Source organism: Phacochoerus africanus, chromosome 11, assembly GCF_016906955.1.
Source record: "Phacochoerus africanus isolate WHEZ1 chromosome 11, ROS_Pafr_v1, whole genome shotgun sequence".
Taxonomy (NCBI): Eukaryota; Metazoa; Chordata; class Mammalia; order Artiodactyla; family Suidae; genus Phacochoerus; species Phacochoerus africanus.
The window spans coordinates 115176468-115201096 of record NC_062554.1 but is presented as its reverse complement, the minus strand read 5'-3'; the positions used below and the strand labels follow the sequence as shown (position 1 = coordinate 115201096).

The 24629-nt window shown below is 37.5% G+C and overlaps 1 protein-coding gene across 1 annotated transcript in view; it reads left to right on the top strand.

The window, feature by feature from the left end:
- Positions 1–24629, top strand: part of SLC9C2 (solute carrier family 9 member C2 (putative)) — a 75030-nt gene that overhangs the window by 27563 nt on the left and 22838 nt on the right. The window contains 10 exon segments of the mRNA XM_047752515.1: positions 2365–2446; positions 5481–5647; positions 6260–6358; positions 9967–10064; positions 10996–11041; positions 11043–11119; positions 15009–15207; positions 15911–16099; positions 18320–18469; positions 23352–23403. Of these exon segments, the coding sequence (XP_047608471.1) occupies positions 2365–2446; positions 5481–5647; positions 6260–6358; positions 9967–10064; positions 10996–11041; positions 11043–11119; positions 15009–15207; positions 15911–16099; positions 18320–18469; positions 23352–23403 (1159 nt within the window).

The window sequence follows — 24629 nt, the reverse complement described above, 5'->3', positions numbered from 1 at the left end:
GTAAGAAAAATCATGTCCCATGACTATTGATATATATTCATTTTTATTTTGTAGCATGTGTCACAGTACCCAATAATAAAGCTAGCTGTTTTAAAAATTAGATTTGAAGAATGCCTTCTTTTAAGTAGAAAGAAACTTTTGGAGCAAAGTTTATTTATATTAACAGTATAAAAGGGACTGAAAATCAAAGTCATGGTTTGGACATGGGAGTCAGATGGAATCGAATCCTGGCTTCAGCTCTCACAGGCTGAGTGAGTTCTCCAGACTTGTGGAATTTCACTTTCTAGTGGAGGATTTAAATGATGCTTAATAAAACAACCCGACGCTTAGTAAATGCTCAATAGATATTACTGAACCGATAAATGTTGTTTTTCAATAGCTGTCAAAAAAAAAAACAAAGAAAATAATGCCTGGTCCAGAACATTCCAATCCCTATAGCTCTCAGCGCAAAAACTGAAATGCTCATTAAATACACCAAGGAAAGGAAGACTTTGTACATTTTGGAATTAAGGATCTAGTTATATTTATTTCTTTTAGGACTAATTAAAAATTAGTTTCTTGAAAAAATTTAGCCGATTACTATGTTATCCATATTGAAAGACAAAGTTCAGTTTCCTTTCACCTCTCCCTCAAAGCATCTTGCCCATGGGTTCACCTGTGGGTTTCTGGGCAATCTGGTAGTAGCAACATCAGTGAGACTGAGACTCCAGGGAAGGTCCACAGAGCCCAGAGCATCTGCTGACAGCCCTTGGGCACCTCATCATTTGTAACAGTACTCTGTGAACTAGCTGGTTAAGTTGTTAGAAGTTTCTAAAAACCCCAGTGCCCTCAATCATCTCCCAGTCAAATGAATCCCAAACTGCTCCCAAGAGGGAGAAAAGCCTTGAATAATGGGAATTAAGAGCACTACCCACCTCCCAAGAAATTTTAATCTGGAGATAGATGTGCAGAATTTCTCGATATTATTCCAACTTCAAGTTCAGAATTTTCTCCGCTTTGCTCTTTTGCTCCTGTCCCAGAAGCCCCTAGGAGTGCAGTATTTCACAAATGTCCTTTTTGAGAGGATCAACTATCACCCTCTCCATCTTGCATGTGGGGAAACTAAAACAGAGAACAGCATGTTAGTGAAAGAACTCAGGTACCCTGACTCCCCAAAGAGTTTTTGTTTTGTTTTGTTTGGCTATACCCAGGGCATGTAGAAGTTCCTAGGTCAGGGATTGAACCCCTGCTGCAGGTGCAACCTGTGCCACAACTTCAGTAATGCTGGATCCTTAACCTGCTGTGCTGCAAGAGAACTTCCAGGAAGAGCTTATTTTGAATGGTGCTTAGAAAAAACGAAGTATCATAGTCCTCACCGTCTTTCCTGAGTATTTACACTTCATAACTGGGAATTAATTTGGAGTTCGAACACACCTATAGTTTTGCGGTGGACTTTGGGTCCTTCCATGTTCTAGAGGAAAAGAATAATAACCAATATCTGAGCTCCTTCGGCTTTCTGTTGTGCAAGGAATTGGCCCGAAACCAAGTCAATGATATGTTAAGTAACATTTGGGTGTCATTTTACAGTGTTTCTCAAATCTGTCTAATATTAAGAATCCCTGTGATACCACCCCAGACCTATAGAATCAGAATCTGCAGGGAAGAAGCCTGGGACTCGATATCCTTAGGAAGCACTTCAGGTGCTTATGGTGATCAGTCAAGTTTGGAAAATACTCTCTGAAGAACATAATGCTAACTCCATTTTCAGTGAAGGACACTGAGACTCAGAGGGGTTAAGTTAACTAGCCTCTAATTACATGGCTAGTAAATGGCAGAGCCATGACCTACAACTGTGGTTAAGCTTCTGCTTCTGCTGCTGCATGGAGCCTCTCTTGCTTGACCCATCACAGTCCCTGACTGCTTCTTTAGAGCTTATTGTGGGGCTATAGTAAATGCTTGTGGCAGGGGCACTTCCCTGTCCCCTGTGGTCACCTCTGCCTCTGCTGTTGCTGGGGTTCTTCCCCACCCCTGCAGGTTCTGCAGCCTCAGCCAAGTCTGAGATGCATCCACGGTGCTGACTTTGCATGGCTACTGCTGATGGCAGCAGCTGTGGAGAGCTCTTCTCTGGGCCCTTGCACCTCCCAGAAACTATGCAATCTATTTTTTCTCACTCTGATTGAGAACTAATTTCCATGCCAGTAGGTTGATTATATTCACATAATATGAAGGTGTCCACATGACAACTTTTTTGCCTTTACTTACTTATCAGAGACAGGTTAAAAGCTGTGGATTAAAGTAGAATCTTGTTAGTGGTTAATTGCACAGTGATTCCTTTTGGAGAACTTATTAATGTTTTGGTTCTATTTGTGTGGTTTGTTTTTTCAGTTTATATTGTATATACAAGTAATATCATTAATGACTATGGGGATAAATTCATACATGATGACTCATTCAGCCAGGACATTAGGTAAAGTATAGCTCTTCTTCATTAATTACTTGGGAGGATAACACAAATAGATTACTGTTGGGGGTGGTGGAGATATTTCTTATGCAGCTCAAGAAATTGATTATGAAATCATTCATTTTCATTCACTCACTATTTATAGATGACACATTAATTGGGTTCTTGGTTCAGCCCGTTTAACAGAAATCACATTACTAGTGGTTTAAAGAAGGCTTTGGTTTTTGCTTTTTCCCTCCATCAAAAGTCCAGAAGGGGGAGTTCCCACTGTGGCACAGTGGGTTGATGATCCAGGTCGTCTCTGTGGCACTGTAGGTTGCAGCTTCAGCTCTGATTCTGTCTTTGGCCTGGGAATTTCCACATGCTGTGAGTGTGGGGGGAAAAAAAAAAAAAAGGTCCATAAGGGTGGGATGGTTCTGCTCCACAAGGTCCAGAGATCTCTGATCCTTCTCTTTTGTTGCTCCTCTGCTTCCTGGGGTGTTGCTCTTATCTGCAGGGGTAGAGGCTGGCTCACCGCCGCTATTATCTTCAGTCCAACCAACTAGAAAGAGAAAATGGGGGTGCGTGTGATGGTGGTGGTGATGGGCACTGGAGGGTAAGCAACATCCTTTTAATGGCACAATCCAGAAGTTGTGTGTATGTTTAACCCTCACATTCCACTGGCCCGAACCTAGTCACATGGGCACACATGGGCACACATGGGCAAGGGAAGCTGGGGAATATTATTTTAACCAACTGGCCATGTGTTCAGTCAAAAGTTAGAGATTCTATTGGGGAAGGAGGAAGGGGAGAATGGATGCTGGGAACAATCAGTAGGTTGGCCAGAGTTGCCTCTGTATAGAAAAAAATTTGAGGTTGTTGATAATAAAATATGTAGACATAATAAAATCACAAATAGACCAATGATCGATAGAGAAATCAACAATAAAATAATCAGTGGCAGTGGAGTCAAGGGTGGGGAGAGAGGGTGGGATGGGATTACATGAAGTCTAAGAGTAGGGCCTTAGTGTCATCCAGTATCCCATGGCCTAGTCCTCAGCTTGGCTGGTGCAAAGAACTGACTCTCTCAGTGTGTCTAGAATTGACCAGCCTCCTGGAAATTTATATATGCTGCACTCACAGGAAATTGTAAAGAAGAAAATAAATTTATTAGTTTATAATGAGGATGATTTCTTTCTGCCTGAAGTGATTGTGACCTTTATTCAGGGTATTCACCTCTACATGCCAGTTTTCTTGATAAATCAAATTACTGATCAGAAGGTTTCTTGGAAAGCATCAAACTAATGGAAGGGTAATGTTTAAGGAGAGTTCCTGTAACAGGGAACTAGCCTGGTGAATTTAGCCTGTCTGCTTTTGTCTTCACAGCCCTACCCACTCCTGAAACTGTGCCCCATCAACACTACTGCAGAACTTCCTGTGATAGCTTATCTCAAAGTCAAGGGCTCCAATTTCTGAACAGGGATAGTAACTGGGGTAGATTTTTGGTAGTTCTCCTTCTTCCCCAGTTTTGGGTTTGTTCTTGTTTGCAGAGGAAAGTTGCTGCTGGACCAGCAAAAATCTACCCTGGAGCATGAGTGAAGTTAATTTGATCCCTGAAGATTTGCTCGCACCTCCCTTCTCACCCGTTTCCTTTGACTTTTAGGGATCTAGACCACTCTGATCTCTTGCTTAAGACATAACATTTGAGTTTCTCCTATGCTTGCTTTCTTGGGATTGCTCTTACTTTGATATTCAAAGGCAAGATCAAAGTGTTTTGCTATCATGGGGATGATTTTTTTTCTTCTCCTTTTCTTCCCTTACAAATTTTATTGTATTAAAATAAATAAACCTCAGGATTCCACTATGAAATAAAAATATATTACAAGTATTTATCCTCAGAATCAGTGCTCATCAGTTCTAGAAATACATGCATGTTAGCATATAAGTGACAAACTTGAGTTTTAGCAGTAAGAGTTTCAAACCATCCTGTTCCATTTGGCCTAATGCTTTTTAAGAGATCCTTCCTTATTCTTTTCCAGGATCATCTCAAACAGGAGTTCTTTCAAATGTACTGTTGCCATCAAGTGGTCCACATATATTTGTTTCCCTTGAGCAACTGGAGAGTGGCTGTTGCTCCATCATGATGAGTAGGATGTAATTAGGCAAATGAATAAACTTTCTTTTTGTGTGCTTTCAGCCATAGGAATTTTAAATCCAAATCTGATACTTTCTAATTGTTTAGCATGAAGTCAAATGCATCTTTGCTCTGGGCTGTAGAGAACTGACTCCAGACCTTTTCCAATCCCTGAAATTTCAGCTACTACTGTTGCACACCACAGTGTCCTGTGGAGAATGCAGTCAAGTTAAACTGAAACATTTAGAAACATTTTAAACTCTTTATGAGTCATCCCATACACAATTACAAAGAGAATGGTTTTACTGAGGTGAATTCTGAGAGAGTAGGCTAAACTCATTCACCGGTTGCACTCACCAATTGCAAGCAAGCCTCATAGTTATAACTCCAGATTCGTATTTCAAGATGATACAAACTACTGCAAGTTTTGGACATGTTAAATTTGAGGGATCTCTATTGAAATGGCCTTTAAATTTTATTATGTATAAGAATCAGTTGGGGAAAGAAAAGAATCGGTTGGAAAAATTGTTAAAATGCTAATCCCTAGGCCAGTCTGAGTCTCCAGATATGGGATAGAGCCCAAGAGTTTGCATAGTTTAATAATCAGCCCCTTCACCTCTAGAAGATGTAAGTAGTTTTCCATACTTTGAGAAATACTGACTAGGTGCCTTGAGGTATTCATGTCTCTAGCTATAGGGAACAAGAAACTAAAAAAACATTCTTCAGTAATGGAGTCAGATAAAGTTGGGCTGTACAGCCAAGAGAAAATGGATGGTTGGGTAATTTACTGGAAAATTTTGGACGAAAGTTGTTCCCGCCTTGAGCACTCTGGTTGACTATGCAGGTGATGCCAAGATTTCACTACATCATGCAGTATTTTGCTTCCCTGTGTCTTCACTGTAAGATCCTTGCTTTTCTTTGTCACAGGTTTGTGTGCCATCTCTCTTCCAAGACAAATGGCCATGCAAAATGCCATTAAGCACATCCAGGAGATAATACAGAACAAAATAACTTTATTTAAAACCGAAAAAATTTTGACAAATGTTAATTGGACCTTAGTAGAAGAAAAAACGAGAATTGAATACATCATTCCTGTGAGTCGATTCCTGGCCAAAAAAAAATAGGCCTTTTCCTTCCTGGATCTGCCTCTCTTGCTTTAGTTTATTATAAAAAACTTAATTTTGCTAGTTATATGTCAGGATACTAATGGGAGACATATTTAGTAGCTTTGCTGTATTGGCAAAAATACTTCATTGAATTCTGTCTCCAAAGAGGAGGTCTTGGTGATCCAGCCTTATTTGCCAAACACAGCAGAATTGGTGTTGTTACGTACTGGCTGGTTGATTAACTATGAATGACCTCTGCCAGGGCGACTTTTCCAGTTGGTGGATGAGGTGAGAGAGCTGACCCTGTGTAAGTACAATCAAAAGCAGAAAACAGCGGCTGCTTCAGAGAGCAGTTAAGTGTAGACTTATTTGGGGAGGAATTTGGCTTCTAAATCTCTCCAAACGAATAGTTACTTCACCACAATTGAAAGCCAACATTTCTTATAGGGAGAGTGTTGTTCATTTATTCACAACCTTTTATTTTACTGACTCTCGTTTGAGTTGTTGGAATCTTTACTGAGTGTATTTGACAGCTCCTAATCATTTTAACTTATTTTTAACTTGTCTATTTGTTTTTAAACCTAGTGTGATACTGTTCAGTTTGCCCACACTTCATATGATAAAAAAGCAAAGGAGGAGTGCCCAACAGATGAGGTTTTAATAGAAGAAGCCAGATTGCATATAGCTATAATACAAATGGTTGGTACCCCTCATATAATCTGCTTTAAAAAAAAATTTTTTTTTTTTTGCATATGCTTTTCAAGTGACTAGAATTTTTTTTCACCTTTGATTGGTTGTTAACATTTATGTTTGGTGTATGGAAATTAAGAAATAAAAAATAAACCTCTTAGGCTTTAAATTCAAGTCACAAATCTTATTGTTCTAAGTCTAGCAGATTTACATTTACTTTTGAGGATTCTTTGAATAATGTTTGGTGCCACTTACATACTTAGTTAATTAAACAGCTTCAAAGATTTAAAACTGCCTTTATAAATTTAATGTATTTGAGTTCCTTTTATACAAAATTCTCTGAAGTGCTTGTTTAACTCTTGTAAATCTAAGAAGTTAAAATAAATCTATTGAATCAAAATTCTCTTAAAATATTTGAAATGTAATATTTAAATGCTGTAAAACACAGAAAGAGTACTAGGTAAAATCACCTTATCCAATTGCACACTTAAAATTGGGGTTTATTATAACAGTTCATATGTCATTCAGTTTTACAAACATATAAAAGACTCACTATGCCCAGAGTCTTTCTTTTTTACTTAGATTTTAAAACTTATTATTGTGAGGAATTTCTAACATATACAAATGTAAATACAGTATAATGAATCCTCAGGTACCCATCACCCAGCCTTAAAAACCAGTCACACTTGACCAACCCTGCCCCATCTCTGCCTTCGTTCACTCACCCATCTTCCATATTATCTTGAAACAAATCCCATATATCATATCTTTTCATCTGTTACTATTTCAATATGTCTTTCTAAATTTTCAAGTCTCTTAAAAAACATAGTAAAATACTCATATTGCACCTAAAAATTAATAATTCCTTAAAAAACCACATATTGGGTCAATGATCAAATTTCCAATTATCTCAAAAATGTGATCAATATATATTTTCACAGTTTATATTTCAAAATTGGATTTCAATAAAATTCACATATTGCAATTAAGGAATATGTACTCTAAGTCTCTTTTAATCCATAAATTCCTTCTCTTTTATTTTTTCTGTGGAAGAACATACTTCTTAATACAAAAATATTAACACTGTATTTTAATTTTTAAAAACATTTCTATGCTTAATTTAAAACATGCTCAGAATTTGAAAGGCTCTTGCCCAAAGACATAAAGTATGATCATGAATTCTTTGTAGAATCTCCTATTAAGAGGTGGTGTCTGTATTCCTCCCCACCATGACTTGTTTTGACCAAAAAAAAAAAAAAAAGTAACGAAATGACTTTAGGACTGTACTTGAGGCCATATTTTACTGGCAGAACTCTAGATTTGGTTTTTACTCCTCAAACTTTGGTCACCTGGAGAGATGGCAGATGAGAAATTGCTTTGGTTTTCAACTTGGCAAATCATGGTTTCTTTATAGTTTCTGTAATTTCTGCTTGCAGATTGAACTGCTGCCCTTCAGTTTATCATTATCATCCCATACTTTATTGTATGCAGCTGAAAAAGTTGACACTTTACTATTTCTAGACTATGAGAAATCCAGAAGTCTCCTTAGCCAGGTACATAAATTTATTAGGTACATCTTCCACTTTCCATGTTCCCTTAGGTGACAGTATTGCCAGTTGTGAGCCTTCTTTGTAGCATAGCTGCCTTGCTCTAGTCTGCTGCATCAGTTTCTCAGTGCTCTTCCAGCTTCCACTAACAGTCTCCTTTTTGTCCTTCTAGCCTCTGCTCACCACCTGGCCCCAAAGCTAGTGACACATGCTTTAGCTTTTTGTTATGTAAGCTCTCAGTGCTGACTTTTGTTTTGGTTAGCCTTTGGAGTATTGCAAAATTTATTGGCAGAAAACAATAGTTTGGTATTTCTCATAGTTCTGTGGTTTGGCAATCTGGATGATTTTGTGGTTGGTCTTGCCATGTGTCTGCTGCCATCATAGTTCAACTGGAGGTTGAGGGTCTAGCATGTCCTCATTCATAGAATTGGCAATTGACTCTGGTTGTCTTTTAGGGCACTTTGGTTCTCTTCCATATGGCCTCCTAGCTTCCAGTAGAGTGGACTGGGCTTCTTCACAGCAGGGTGGTCTCTGGGTTCCAACAGGGTGAAGGAAAAGCTGCAAGAACTCTATATCTCCTAGGCTCTGAAAGTTGAATAACATCACTTTTACCTCCATTCTATTAGTTAAAGTAAGTCACAAAGCTAGTCCAGATTCAATTAGTTAAGGATTGGAGGAGCAGCAGTGTTAGCTCCAAAGAGGCACGGGCACAGACATGTTGCATTGGGACCATTGTTATAATGACCTGCCACATGTACTTTTTAAACCATCAATCTGGAAGTTCCCTTGTGGCACAGTGGGTTAAGGATCCAGTGTTGCCGCAGTCGAGGCGTAGGTCACAACTGAGGCACAGGTTCAGTCCCTAGCCTGGGAATGTCCACATGATATCAGCCAAAAATAATAAAATAAAATAAAATAAAATAGTAAAATAAGATAAAATAAAACCAAAATCCTATGTAGTGACCTACTCCATGTTACCTTTTTTTAAAAAATTGGAACTATATTTGATATATGGTATTGTGTTTGTTTCAGGTGTACAGCATAGATATTCAGGTTTTTTCAGATTATATTCCATTATGGGTTATTATAAGATAGTGGATATAAGTCTCTGTACTATATAGTAAACTCTTATCCTTTTGTGTGTGGTAGTTTATACATGTTAATTCCATACTCCTAATTTGTCCCTCTCAACTCCTTCTCCCCTTTGGTAACCATAAGTTTGTTTTCTATGTCTCTGAGTCTATTTCTATTTTATATAGATTTATTTGTGTTATTTTTAACATTCCATGTATTTGTTTTTCTCTGACTTATTTCACTAAGCATAATATTCTCTAGATCCATCCATGTTGCTATAAATGGCAGTGTTTCACATTTTTTATGGCTGAGTAGTATTTCATTATATATATATACACATACTACATCTTCATAAGCAAATTGTCTGTTGATGGGCCCTTGGGTTGTTTTCTACGTGTTGGCTGTTGTAAACAGTGCTGCTATGAACATTGGGGTGCATGTATATATTTTTTTAATTTACATGCAGAAGTGAGTAGAGTTACTAGATCATATGCTAGCTCTATTTTTAGTTTTTTAAGGAACCCGCATACTGTTTTCCATAGTGGCTGCACAAGTTTTCATTTCCACCAATAGTGTAAAAGGGTGCCCTTTTCTCCACATACTCTCCAGCATTTATTATTGGTAGACTTTTTGATGGTAGCCATTCTGACTTGTATGAGGTGATATTTCGTTGTAGCTTTAATTCGCATTTCTGTAATGATTAGTGATGTTGAAAACCTGAAGTAAACTCTTTGCGTTGTATAGATTTTGAGTTTTCTGAAGCTAGAAATCTTTTTATCTTTTATAACATCCAGGAGAATACTTTGCAAAAATTGAATAGTCTGTAACTATTTAAATTTAATGAAGTTTATTTCCTGCTATAGAAGTTTTTGAAAATTATATTTGTATATATTGAGTTCAACAATAATACTAAAAGTGAGGGCTATGTAAAGGTCAAGCAGAGTACATTACTTTAATGCTTTGGTCCTTTGTAATTTTATTTAAAATTATGTTTAGAGTAGCTTTGAAAAACAGTGTAACGATGGAGTCCTTGGTGTAGAGGCAGCCCGGACATTAATTGGTGCAATCAAAAGCTATTGCCACATTCAAGGAAAGTAAGTGTAATACTTCTTTATTTGATATTTCCAAAATTGAATGGGAATGTGGTAATGAATGAACAAACTGAAAGTCAGGTGTACAGATTGGTCATTCCTTTTATCTCATCTATCTATCCATCTATCTACCCATTTATTTCCATTTTCACTTGTTTATACTTTTTTCTCTCAGATTTTTTTTCTCAAAACTTCGTAATTTTGATTATGAGGAGTTTTTGGAGGAAGATCTGACTATAGAGCAATTATATAAGAGACAAGGGAGCCATAAAAAAACTCATATAGATTTAGTTATGATTTCAATTATTTTGTCTTTATATCACGTTTACTAAATTACTGCATAGGGAAAGTGGGGAAGCCTGGAGCCTGCCATTAAACTGCCCTCTGGGTTGGAACAGGCTCTAGAGGAATTGACCCAACCTATGGGATTGATAGGTGTAATTAAATGTGCTGGGGAAAGCTCAGTATCTTGGAGATATGTTGCTATCTGGTTACAGTCCTGGGAAACATTAGATAATAGTTTAAGGCAACATTGGGGGACAACAATGATAGGATAGTTAACATTTCAGCAGCTTGGTAATACATCTGGGAGATACAGTATCAGTTCCTAAATAAACTTTGGGAAGGATAGGGACTTCAGGGCCTTGGAGAATCTTGGGGCTGGGCAATGCATAACAAAAGGAAGCTTGATTCTGAACCCCAAATAATTTGTCAGAAGAAATTTTGATTATATTTTACTTCAGGTCAGGAGTAGTTCCAGGAACATGGAAAGCAGGAGTCTCACACTGAAAATGACCATGTGGATGGATATAGAGGCGTATTTAATAACCTATATTATATTTATATTTATTTTAGTGTAACTTTCTGATTTATATTACCCAAAGATATAGCACTTGCTTTTCATTATAACATGTACATATATTTTCTCTATTAGATTCGTGAGTATTTATGATGTTTCAACTTATGTAAAAGCTAGAAGTTTGGCTTGTGAAGTTTAAAAACCTGTTAACTTTTTTGGAATATCATAAAGATAACATATCTCCTTTTTATATGAGTAAGTATTGTGAATCTTTAATAGCAATGTTCTTGAATATATGACCTTGTCTACATTGTCAGAATAGATTAACTTGACTTCCCCCCCCCAAAAAAAAAACAAAAAAACCCAAAAAAAACCCCACAAGTAATATTATAGTCAACTCATATTGATTGAGTGAGGAAGGACCAGAATGCTTGCTTGCTTATGTTTCTCCATTCTGTTGTAGCAATTTCATTGACACCTCTATTAGAGAGTGGGTAGAAAAAAGAAGAAAAGGTGGTCATATTTAGATTCTTCAAGTTTTAATGCCACGTCTTGGATTCACATTACATGTTGGACTTCTTTCATATTCTTATATATTCTTCTGGGGGTGAGCAGGGGTAAAAAATAGCAACTCAAAGACTACATGTAATTCTCAACTTAACGTCATCTATGCCATGGGATTGTTCTGTTGAAGTCTATAATTAGGATAAACACAGCATGTCCTTAATGGCTATAACTAATTTCCAAATATCACAAGATAGTAAGATCTGAGATTTTACTTGTGTAGACTCTTATATGCTTACATCTTTTTAGAGCATACTTTAGAGTATACTTATATACTTTTTATATACTTTTTCTACTAACAAAAGATATAAAATGACAAGATACTGGGGCCATTAATGTTAATAAATTTAAAGTGAGTGTTAACATCCTTTTTAATAACAAATAATGATAATTTTTTAGCTTTCTTCCACTTATTAATTTTTAAGTAAAATATAAAAAATTAAAACCCTGGGATCTGGGAGTTCCCATTATGGCACAGTGGTTAACGAATCCGACTAGGAACCATGAGGTCGTGGGTTTGATCCCTGGCCTTGCTCAGTGGGTTAAGGATCCGGTGTTGCTGTGAGCTGTGGTGTAGGTTGCAGACACAGCTCAGATCTGGCGTTGCTGTGACTGTGGCGTAGGCCGCAGCTACAGCTCCAATCAGACCCCTAGCCTGGAAACCTCCTCCATATGCCATGGGTGTGGCCCTAAAAAGACAAAAAAATAAATAAATAAAATAAAAAAATAAAACCCTGGGATCTTGGCATATATCCAGGTAACCTCTTTGTGCTAACCTCTATTTTAGATGAATAGAAAAAAAATTTTAAATATGTCATAGTAACTATTGAATAGAATATTTTTTTCTATTCCCAATTTTAAGTAGTGATAATGTTTTCCTCTAAATGTATTTGTTTCTTATTTTTGATGTATGAATCATTGCATTTTCCCATGTGCTATTAGCATTGATTTTAAAAAGAACCCTCCAAACAAATTTCATCAACAAATTACTCAACCTTACATCTGAAGGAACCTGAAAAAGAAGAACAGTCAAACTCAGGAAGAACGAGAGCCCAGAAATGAACACACACACACTTATATTGGCAATTAATTGATAACAAAGCAGGCAAGAATATACAGTGAGAAAAGTACAGTTTTCCAATAAATGGTATTGGTAAAGCTGGACAGCTACAAGCAAAAAAAAAAAAAAAAAAATCAGACTGGAGTACTCTTTCAAACTATTCACAAAAATAAATTCAAAATAGTTTAAAGACTTAAATGTAAGACCCAACACTATAAGCATTCTAGAAGCAAACATAGGCAGTAAGCTCTAACATTGGTCTTAGTAGTTTTTTGGTATGTGTCTCCTAAGGCAGGGAAAACAAAAGCAAAAATAACAAATGGGACTACATCAAACTAAAAAGAAAGTACCAACAAATAAAAAGGCTACTCCTGAATGGGAGAAGATATTTGCAAGCAGTATATTCAGGAAGAGATTAATATCCAAATTATACAAAGGACTCAAATAACTCAACATTAAAAAAACCCCAATAATCCAAAAAAAGCCAGAGGATCTGAATAGATATCTTTTTTTTTTTTTTTTTGTCTTTTTGCCTTTTCTGGGGCCGCTCCTGCAGCACATGGAGGTTCCCAGGCTAGGGGTCTAATCGGCTGTGGCTGTGGGCCTATGCCACAGCTCACAGCAACCGGATCCTTAACCCACTGAGTGAGGCCAGGGATCAAACCCACAACCTCATGGTTCCTATTGGATTCGTTTCCCCACTGTGCCACGATGGGAACTCCTGAATAGATATTTTTCTAAAGAAGACATATAGATGGCCTACAGGTACATGAAAAGATGCTCAGCATCCTTAATCATCAGGGAAATGCAAATCAAAACCACAGTGAGATATCACCTCACACCTGTCAGAATGGCTATTATAAAAAAGTACAACAAATAAGTTTTGGTGAGGATGTGGAAAAAAGAGAACCCTCATTCACTATTGATTAGAATGTGCATTAGTGCAGCCACCATGGAAAACGGTATGGCAATTCCTAAAAAATTTAAAAATAAAACTACCACACACGACTAGGAGTTCCACTCCTGGGTTTATTATCTGAAGAAAATGAAAACACTAATTACAAATAGATATGCAGTATTATTTACAATGGCCAAGATATGGAAGCAACCTAAGTGCCTATTGATAGGTGAATGGATAAAGATGAATGGATATATATATATACACACTCAGCCATAAAAGGAATGAAATCTTGCTATTTGCCACATGGATGGACCTAAATGCTAAGTGAATGTAAGTCAGACAGAGAAAGGCAAATACTATATGATTTCACTTATAGGTAGATTCTAAAATACAAAACAAATGAGTAAACTTAACAAAAGAGAAACAGAGTCATAGAAACAGAAGACGAATAGGTGGTGACCAGAGGGGAGGGGTAGGAGGAGGCAAGAAATAAGTGAGGGAGATTAAAAGATTCAAACTTTAAGTTTGCAAAATGAAAAGTCATGAGTATGAACTGTTCAGTGTGGGGAATGTAGTCCATAACTATAGAATATCTTTGTGTGGGAGTTCCCTTTGTGGCGCAATGGTTAACGAATCCGACTAGGAATCATAAGGTTGCGGGTTCGGTCCATGCCCTTGCTCAGTGGGTTAACGATCTGGCGTTGCCGTGAACTGTGGTGTAGGTTGCAGATGCGGCTCGGATCCCGCGTTGCTGTGGGTCTGGCGTAGGCTGGTGGCCGCAGCCCCGATTAGACCCCTAGCCTGGGAACCTCCATATGCCGTGGGAGCGGCCCAAGAAATGGCAAAAAGACAAAAAAAAAAAAAAAGAATATCTTTGTGTGGTAACAGCATAACTAGGCTTATTGTGGTTATCGTTTTGAAATATCTAGAAATACTGAAATCACTTTGTTGGGTAACAGAAACTAACATAATCTTGTAACTCATTTATATTTCAAAATCAACCAAAGAACTCATAGAAAAAAAGATCAGATTTATGATTACCAGAGGTGAGGTGCAGAGGAGGTGGTATTAGATGAAAACAGTCAAAATGTACAGACTTCCATTTATAAGATAAATAGGTACTAGGAATGTAATATACAACATGATAATATAATTAACACTGCTGTATGTTTATATGTGAAAAGTTGTTAAGAGAGTAAATCATGAGTTGCTTATTATATGGAAAAAAATTTTTCTCAATTTCAAAATTTTTGAAATAATTTTGTATGTATATAAAATGATAGATGTTCACTAAACTTATTCCGGCAATCACGTTCATTATGCATACTTAATTGGAAGAGCCCCTTCCCCCCCAAAAAAAACCCCAAACTAATATGTAGGGGGTGAAAAATAAATGATACTTAGAAGAAAAATTCCTCAGTCCTGATATCGATGAACAGCCATATTTTAATCTTTTTCCTTTATGATTTTTATGTATAGAAAGTATGTTTTATATTTTTGCTTAACTATTATTTTAAATTATTTGTAATCTTCAAATTAGTTTAATATTTGTTTGAATAAATGTTGAACTTTAGATTTTAATTGTTTTACCTTTAATCTGATGTGTTGATCTCTTTTTTTCAGGAATAATAAATTTTTGACTTTTATATATCACATTGTATTTTCAGAAGAATTTGAATATGCAGGATATATTATAGCAATAATATACATTTACCCCATGATAATGCATCTATGGCCAATGGCAAGAGAATTAAATGTATCAGCACTGATATTAGTGAACTACTATTTTGTGTTCTTATATCTGTTAGAGTCGACATTGAAGGTACTGTTTAAAATAGAAAGTATCCTATAAAAAGAACAGTTTACACAATTAAATGTATTTTTGTTCACTTTTTGAAATAATTGATACTAGAAGACATTGCCGTAATAGTTGAGACGATCCTGGAATTTTAGTAATCTTTTTGAATTTTCTGAACTTAATAATGAAATCAGCATAACAGTCACAATCTTGGATGTCAGATAAGAGAAGTATTGTAAAAGTAGAGAGAACTCAACAATCAGGTTAAAGAGAACTGAAAATTTAGACATGGGAATTTCCCTCCAGTAGTCTCTGTAATGATGCACAAAATAAATAAGTAAATAAAACCAAATTGGTTTGCTAGGTCTTTGTCATAATATGAGAGCTACCTTTAGGATAAATGCTTCAAAGATGATTTATCAGCATTACTGTTTTCATACTTTAATTATTATTAATAGCATTGCAGTGAAGCTGTTCACTGGTTTTCATTGCTTGTCTTTGGCATTCCAGCTTCGTGATAGATTATATATAGTTTGAATCAAATTATAATTTTTGATGTAGGACATTTAAAAGGATTTTTTTGAATTTCAAGTAAATGACTTAAAACCCACCTCTTGGTACATAACTCATTTGTACTTGAGGATTTAACTCAATTTTTTAGAGTCTCCCCCCCATATCATTGGATAGTGCTATAAAATGATGTACATTCTATATGTTTTCTAAACAGATAATAATTTTGAAAAGGAAATACTTTCATCAGCACTGGAATACTTTGGAGTTTTTGATCGTGATTATTGGAATCATTGATATATTTTGTATATACTTTGTCAAGCTGAGACCAGACAACTTGGTTCTTATTCAATTTACAGTAATAATGGGTTATTTCAGAATAATTAGATTTTTTCCTCTTATCAAGGTAAAACTTTACAATTTTAAAATATTTTTTTTACACTATTTTCAAATGAATTAAGAAACCTCATTGTTTCGAAAGAAATAGGGAAGGAGCTGTCTTTTTCCTGGAGTGCTCCCTCTCTCTGTAGATAATCTGTTTGGTTAACTCTCTCACTTTCTTGGAGTCATTGCTCAAATCTCATCTCTTCACAGCGAAGGGCTTCCCTGACTATACTATGAAAAATGGCAACCTGCCCTCCACCGTCCCAATTTTTGGCTCCATCTTCCTGGCTCCCCTCCACCTGTTAAAGTTTTAATTGTTCTCTATAGCACTTACCACCATTTTTACTCTGTGCTGTAAGTACTTTCCATGAGATAGGGATCTTTGTTTTGGTCATTAATAAAACCTGTGGCTTTAGAATGCTACCTAGTATCTAGTGAGTAGTTAATAAATTATTTATTGAATAAATAAGTGAAAATGATGGTGGGAGTTCTCTCTGTAGTGCCATGGGTTAAAAATCTGACAGTAGCAGCTCAGGTCACTGCAGAAGTGAGGGTTCGATTCCCAGCCTGGCACAGTGGGTTAAAGGAACTGGTGTTGCTGCAACTGTGGTCTCAGATTCAATCCCTAGGCTGGAACTTCCATATGCCCCAGGTGCGCCATCAAAAAAAAAAAAAAAATTTTTTTTTTTGATGGTGCCACTTGAAGCAGGATAACCCAGAAACAAGTTCTCCAAGTTTTGGTAACCTTGGAAGAATACCGGAGATCATTACTTTAGATCCTCTTAGAAAAAGCTCAGGGGCGTTCCCGTCGTGGCGCAGTGGTTAACGAATCCGACTAGGAACCATGAGGTTGAGGGGTTCGGTCCCTGCCCTTGCTCAGTGGGTTAACGATCCGGCGTTGCTGTGAGCTGTGGTGTAGGTCGCAGACGCGGCTCGGATCCAGCGTTGCTGTGGCTCTGGTGTAGGCCAAAGGATACAGCTCCGATTTGACCCCTAGGCTGGGAACCTCCATATGCCTCGGGAGCGGTCCCAAGAAATAGCAAAAAGACAAAAAAAAAAAAAAAAAAGCTCAGAAGGTGCCAGTGCATCATGGAATAAAGCTTTATAAAAATCCTCTTTAATAAAATCTTTCCCTCTGCCCCAAATTTCACAACCAAAATAAGATTTTTTTTTTTTAAGAAAAATCTTTCCCCTCTTTGCTCTTGTGCTTCCTTTGCTATGATGTTCTTTTCCTGGTCACATCTTCCTCTTGTGTTACCTGGTCCCTCACCATCATCCCTGTGCTGTGCTGTGCTGTGCCTCTGTCTCTGTTTGACTATTTTGCTCCACTGCTGCTATCTTGGTTCTTAGATATTATTATCCTCATTGGGCAGATGAAGACACTGAATCCACGAAATTACTAATAACTTGCTCAATGTCATAGAGCTGATATTTGAACCCAGAGAGATTTTTTTTTTGGTCTTTTTGTCTTTTTCTAGGGCCGCACCCATGGCATATGGAGGTTCTCAGGCTAGGGGTCAAATTGGAACTGTAGCTACCAGCCTATGCCAAAGCCACAGCAGCACAGGATCCAAGTTGCGTCTGCAACCTACACCACAGCTCACAGCAACGCTGGATCCTTAACCCACTGAACAAGGCCAGGGATGGAACCCGCACCTTGTGGTTCCTAGTCGGATTTGTTAACTACTGAGCCACGATGGGAACCCCTAGGGGTTTGTTTTTAAAATCCCATTCTCTTCAGTCATGCACTCTCCTACCTCAGCTTATGATTTGAGAAATTTAAAGCTAAGGAGGATCTTGGATACCCTAACTTCCTTATCTCACAAGTAAAGAAACTGAGGTGTAGAGCAATTTATTTGGATGGCAAATGTCACTAAGGTTACGGGGTGATCTCTCGGGTCTCCTGAAATCTGAGTGTATGGAGAATGGGGGAAGAGGCCTTGGTAGGGACCCTCCACTTAAAACTGCAAAACCAGTTATTCATTGAGCTTTCATTCCTTTAGAGAGTGGCTCTCAAACTTGAGTCACGGGGAGGACTTGTTAAAGCACGGAAATTTCTGCTTCCATCCTAGAATTTCTGGCTCAGCAAGTCTGGGGTGGGGCCTGAGAATTTGTGTTTCTAACAAGCCTCTGGGTGATGCTGTTGCTGGTCCAGAAATGATGCTTTGAGAACGTTTGCCTTAGAGGGTGCTTTTCCTCATCAAATTGTCAAGTATTTTTCTCTCTCTCTCCATTATTCCAGATAATAATACCACTGCTTATAAATATTGTAGATGTGCAGATCAAAAAGCGCCTGAGCTTGATGTATAGTATTACAAAAGGTTATGTCAAAAGCCAAGAGGATACCAAATTTTTAATAAGACAGATTTCTAGCCGAGAATCAATAAATCAGGTGAGTTGTGACAAGCACTGGTCATTTGGGAAAAACATCACTAGAAGGTGTATTAATTTCTTTTAAGGTCGTGTCTGCATGTTTTTGACCCCATAGATAAATTACAGCAAGTGAAGGGGAGTCATTTGTTTATTATGTCATATGAGGTGCTGCAGGAGACAGTCTCTGCTCTTTAAATTTTCAGCTGTCATCGAACTCATTTATGATCTTCATTGAAGACAATCTGTTTGTTTTTATTTTCTGAGTGCAGAGTAGAGATTCCATCTGTCTTTGTGTAACACTCTCTGAAAGGTAGGATACTTGAAAAGGCTTCATATAGGAGTTGAGATATGAACAAGCTTTAAAGAAAGGCTAGGTCTGAAGTGGTAGGAAGAAAGAGGGAAAGAAAACAAAGATTTAACAGTGAAAATGCTGGTACTGAGGAGTGGATGAGGGGTAGTATATATAATTATAAATGTTATTTTTCAAGACCCTCCTTATTTTCAGGCAGCATAAGGCAAGTACCAAATGGAAGGTGAGGACATAAATACATTAGGAACTCATAGACAGAATGGATCACCTCCTAACCAAGTTCCCTCATGCCAGGCTGTCCTTTACAGGCTACTCTGCAGTTTCGTAGAGAAACGTCCCTAAAGGGGCTATTTTAAGTTTCATGAGTGATTTTCTGCTTAAGAGTATTCATGTCTATGCATGGCCTAAATGTCCTGGAAGCCATATGTGTATGTGTGTGTGTGGTTGTATGTACACAAAGAGAAGAGGACAGGGATAGTAAAAAATAATCATGCATAATTTTACAACTTGAAAGGAACATAATAAAAGAAGTAAAATATCCCTCCCTGCCTTCCACCCTACTACTTCTAAGAGACAGGCCCATAGTAACCATCTTGGGTTAAATTCCCCTACTATTTGCCAATAATAATTTTTATAATATGCATAAATATTTAATTATTGATTCATTATTATTATTTTTTTGGTCTTTTAGGGCCGCACCTGCAGCGTATGGAGGTTCCCAGGCTAGGGGTCCAATCTGAGTTGTAGCTGCCGGCCTAAGCCATAGCCATAGCAACGCCAGATCTGAGTCGTGTCTGTGACCTACTCCATAGCTCATGGCAATTCAGGATCCTTAACCCACTGGGCAAGGCCAGGGATTGAACCTGCATCCTCATGGATACTAGTCAGATTTGTTTCTGCTATGCTACAACGGGAACTCCAATTTATTATTTCTAAACCGCCTTTATTTACTCTGCCGTTAAATATATATAAGGAGATTAGAACATTCCTTTAACCTTTTCTTTTTCTCCTCATCTTAAATTTTTGGAGCTATTGTTTATTTTTTTGGGGGGGGGCTGCATCTGCAGCATGTGGAAGTTCCTGGGCCAGGGAGCAAACCCACACCACAGCAGTGACCTAAGCCACTCCAGCAACAACACCAGATCCAAATCCTTAACCTGCTGTACCACAAGGTAACTCCACAATGTTATTATTTTTACAGGGAAATGGTTTATAACATTTATAAAATTTGCATTTTATGCTATAAATATAATTAAGCCTTATTCTTTTCAATAATTCTATACATGGAAAACCAAAAAAACCTTTACTTCATTATGGTTGTATATATATTATTCACTGTTGATCCTATCATTTGATTCAATCCATAGCAAAGGAGATATGATACAATGTCACTAAACATTTAGTATTTAAAAGATACTCTTCTAGGTGAGACAGTCAAATTTGAATTAATACTTTTAAAAACTATCTTTCTTTTCTTCCTTTTGTTCTATTTCTCATCCACTCTTTCTGTAGTCTAACACGAGCTTCCTTTTTAATTTCTTTTATTATGCCAGATTATGCCCATAAGTAATTTTTTCCATACCTCCCCAAATTTTTTTCCATAAGTCCAAAATTCTTTTTGTTTTGCTGTTTATTTTTTAGTTTGACTCTCCAGAAGTATTTTCTTGAAGTCCTTGCCTCTCTGTCTTCAGATATAAGACTGACTGTACTTTTGCTTTTGAAGGTGACTTTTTTCCTCTCTTATTAAGAGGCTTTGGGGACTTTCTTTTTATCCTTCAAAATTCTGAAATCTCACAAGATGTGTCTAGATGTTATTTAAAAAATTTTTTTTAATGCCGTGCAGCACTTGGTAGAGCCTTTATAGTCTCACAATTGCTATCTCTCTTTCATTACTTCTTTGATTATTTTCTCCCCTTGGTTGTTTCTATTTTTTCCTTTTGGCATTCCTTAAAAAAGAATTTTGAGTATCTGTGTGTAGTCCTTCTTTCACCTTTTCTCATAACTTTCAACTCTTCCTTCTTTGCATTGAGAACCCCCAGTTTAATTTTCTAGGTTCCTGAGCCGATCTTTAACTGTGTCTCTTCTGCTCTTAAGCCCATCTATTAACTTTTCTTTTTTGACAAATACTTTTGATCTCTAAGAACTTCTATTACTTCTTTTTCCTAATAGTTCTTTCTTTTATTTTTAATGAATGTGATATTATCTTGAATGTCTTTATTTAAAAAATTTCTGTTTCTTGTACTATTTCTGCTTTTTTTGAAGTTCATTCTATTTATTGTGTTTGGTTCTTGTCTTTCATTCTGGTTTCCCCCCAGTGTTTATTGATTTGTGGTTCCAGTTTCATACATGTAGATCAAAGTCTACATAGAATAGTAGCAATAGCTGAAGAGTGTTTTCTCAGCCCAAGTGAGACTCTTGATTTTTAGTCCAATAATGAATTTAAAGACTAATTACTAAAGCCCTAAATCTTATAATTGTGTGAAATACATAAAATCAGGGATGGAATGAGGGTTATGTCTTCTGGTTGTTATGCCTGTTTTTTGTGATGATTGTTGGTTATCTCAGGTTCTCATCCAAGAAAGAGAGGCTATTTCCCTATTAAATTCAGGAGAGGGAAAAGCTCGAAGACACCTAATTTAATATTTTTATTTTAAATTTCTAAAATACATAAAGTATATTGTTAAATATCTTTTGCATTTAAGATTTCTTTTTTATAATCAGGGACCACTATAGGAAGCATATACCTGAATTTTAGGAAGGCATTTGACATCTTTTATGATATCCTTATAGAAAGAATAGAGAAATATTACCTAGATTTGTCAAAGGAGTGTTGATTGTTGCATTAAATATTAATTTGCAACAGAATTCTGTCCTGTTGATTTACTTGGAATATTGGAGAAGAAAGTTAAAAGAACTACTGAAAGTCTAGGTTGATCTGTATTAGAATATAAAGCTATTCATAAGAGAAAAGATTTCAGAAACAGGAAGAAGAGAGAAGAAAAATGAGAACCAGTGAGAGGATTTAAGAATGTGTTTTGAGGAGTTCCCGTTGTGGCACAGTGGTTAAGGAATCCGACTAGGAACCATAGGTTGCGGGTTCGATCCCTGGCCTTGCTCAGTGGGGTTAAGGATCCAGCATTGCCGTGAGCTGTGGTGTAGGTTGCAGAGGCGGCTTGGATCCTGCGTTGCTGTGGCTCTGGTGTAGGCCGGCGACTACAGCTCTGATTCGACCCCTAGCCTGGGAACCTCCATGTGCCGTGGGAGCGGCCCTAGAAAAGGCAAAAAGACCAAAAAAAAAAAAAAAGAATGTGTTTTGAGGAGTTTGGATGAAGATGTAGAGATTTGGGGGCAGTTATCTGGAAGTGTAAGAGATGAAATGAATATTCCTTTTGCATTTTTAAAGGAAACTTTGGTAAAGATTTAAGCGGCATCTTGGGATATGTTTAGATATCAAACTGGTGTTTCTTCAGAAAGTGACATGATTCAAGAAACTGGTCAGTGACAGCTCAGCTTTAGAGAAGTCACACATATATCTGGGCTTTCAGGATTATTTTCTCTTTGTGGGCTGGAGTCAGTTTCTATGTTCCTTTAGTTCCTTTATGCCAGGTCATTCAGTGGCAGTTTTACAGAGTTGCTATAGGTGCAGTCTGATATGAAGGGGGCTTAGCTGCTGTCTATGCACCTTTGCAAACAAGGCTGGAGCATGGTGTGTGAGTGCAGGCTAATAGCTTGGCACCTAACCCAGTGTTGGTTCAGTGTTATCAAGGGAAAAGAAACAACTTAATTAAAATTGTACATCTCATTCCTATATTCAAGATGGGGGATTTATTATTACATGTGATTTTTCCAAACCAAAAATAGCAGTGCACACCTAACTTAAACTGTAGATAGCAAACAAGCTGTTCCCTGTAAATAGCACTATGCCATGCATTACCCAGGTGCAGAATTTCAGTTGTCTGTGCCTGACCATCCTAGGGAACTGTCAGTTGTTCAGTCCTAGGGCTAGTCCTAGGCTATTGGTATGGCCATGTGCAAGCTCCAGACTCAAAGCTAGAGGGTAAACTCTGTGAAGAGCCATGCCTAGGACATGGTGGGCATTGGGCCAATACCTATTGTATGACTGAACAGTGATTGGTTAGCCCAGAGAAGAAGTATTTCTTCAGTTATGTCAGGATTTATCTGTAGGAAACGTGAATGACTTGTCGCCATTATTTTTCTCCTTATTCCACTTCTTTTTGTGCTCCTGATGATTGGCCCCTTCCCTAAACAGCTGCTCAGTTGACCACCCTCTAGTGGGGCTCAATCTATGAGAATTCTCCTTGAGGCGCAGTGGCGTACACACGAATCTTTTCTGAGAAATATCAGGCACAGTAGTTACGTAAGCTCCTGACTGCATCATAATCACTGAACTTCCCAGTAGGAACCTGGGAAAGCAGAAGAATGACATAGAGGGAAAAACTGAGCCATGTTATCTCTCCCAAATGATAAACTAAATGAGATTTCTTCTACCACATCTCTTTTTCTCAGATTTTAAAGCCAGTAATGCACTTGGTATAAATAGAAATTAATATTTTTTCTTAACTTCTCACAGAAATTATACGAAATTTTGGAAACCAACAAACGAGATGCTGTCAAAGAACTAGGTAGGTAGTTGGAATATCTGATTTCCTTATTATCCCGTAATTTAACCAAAGGAAGAGACAAGTTCATACTTTCATTCAATTTCATTTCATTCATTTATTCATTCTGTAAACATCTATAGAACACATGTAATGGGCCAGGTGTGCAAAAAGTGCAGATCCTGGTGGGAGGTGTGAGCGTATCAATGGATAATTGAAGAACGAGTAGTTCTAGTATTTGCTATGGGTGGGAACATAAAAGTAAGAATGAGGAATGCAGAAAGTGTATTAAGGTGGCAAGATCACATTTTTTTTTTTGTCTTTTTTGTTGTTGTTATTGTTGTTGTTGCTATTTCTTGGGCCGCTCCCGCGGCATATGGAGGTTCCCAGGCTAGGGGTTGAATCGGAGTTGTAGCCACCGGCCTACACCAGAGCCACAGCAACTCGGGATCCGAGCTGCGTCTGCAACCTTCACCACAGCTCACGGCAACGCCGGATCCTTAACCCACTGAGCAAGGGCAGGGACCTAACCCGCAACCTCATGGTTCCTAGTCGGATTCGTTAACCACTGCGCCACGACGGGAACTCCCAAGATCACATTCTTTAGAGTTGGAAGTAAAAGACTCACAGTGGTTACCTTTGGCAGAGGGTGCTGTTTTGTTTTACTTTGTTGGGAAGGACACTCAGGAATGTGGGGTTGCAAGGGATGTCATTTCTTGAGCATCTGCCGTCACTCTGCTTGAGGTGAAACATACAGTGGAGCCCTAGGATTTTATACAAAGCTTCTTGCCTCTGCTTTCCTCATAAGGGGGCTGTGGGCCAGGCTCTCAGTGTGTGCAAAGTTACCTGGTGTAGAGTCTGGTGTATGGTAGGCCCTTAATACATGGACATTATTACAAAAGAAATAAAGCAAAACCGTTTTATGTTCATAACCCGGTTGTAAGATGCCATCTGGATTTACAAGGATCCTACTTTTCACATCAAAACTGAAAGAACATGGTCCAATGAATGAAATTGTAAGTTTGGAGACAACAAATCAGAATATATGGCACTGTCTCAGGAAATCCATTACCCATTGTTTCCATTTATGTATTAGGCAGCTTTTTATTTCTGTGCTTTTAAACACTAAGGGCCTAGGAGTTGCTGTCTTATGTTTTAGATCAATATGGAATATTGCAAAGTTTTCTGGATTTGTACATGCAAAGGGAGTTCCTGTTCCTGTATGGTTACTGCAACCTATTGTTGAATGC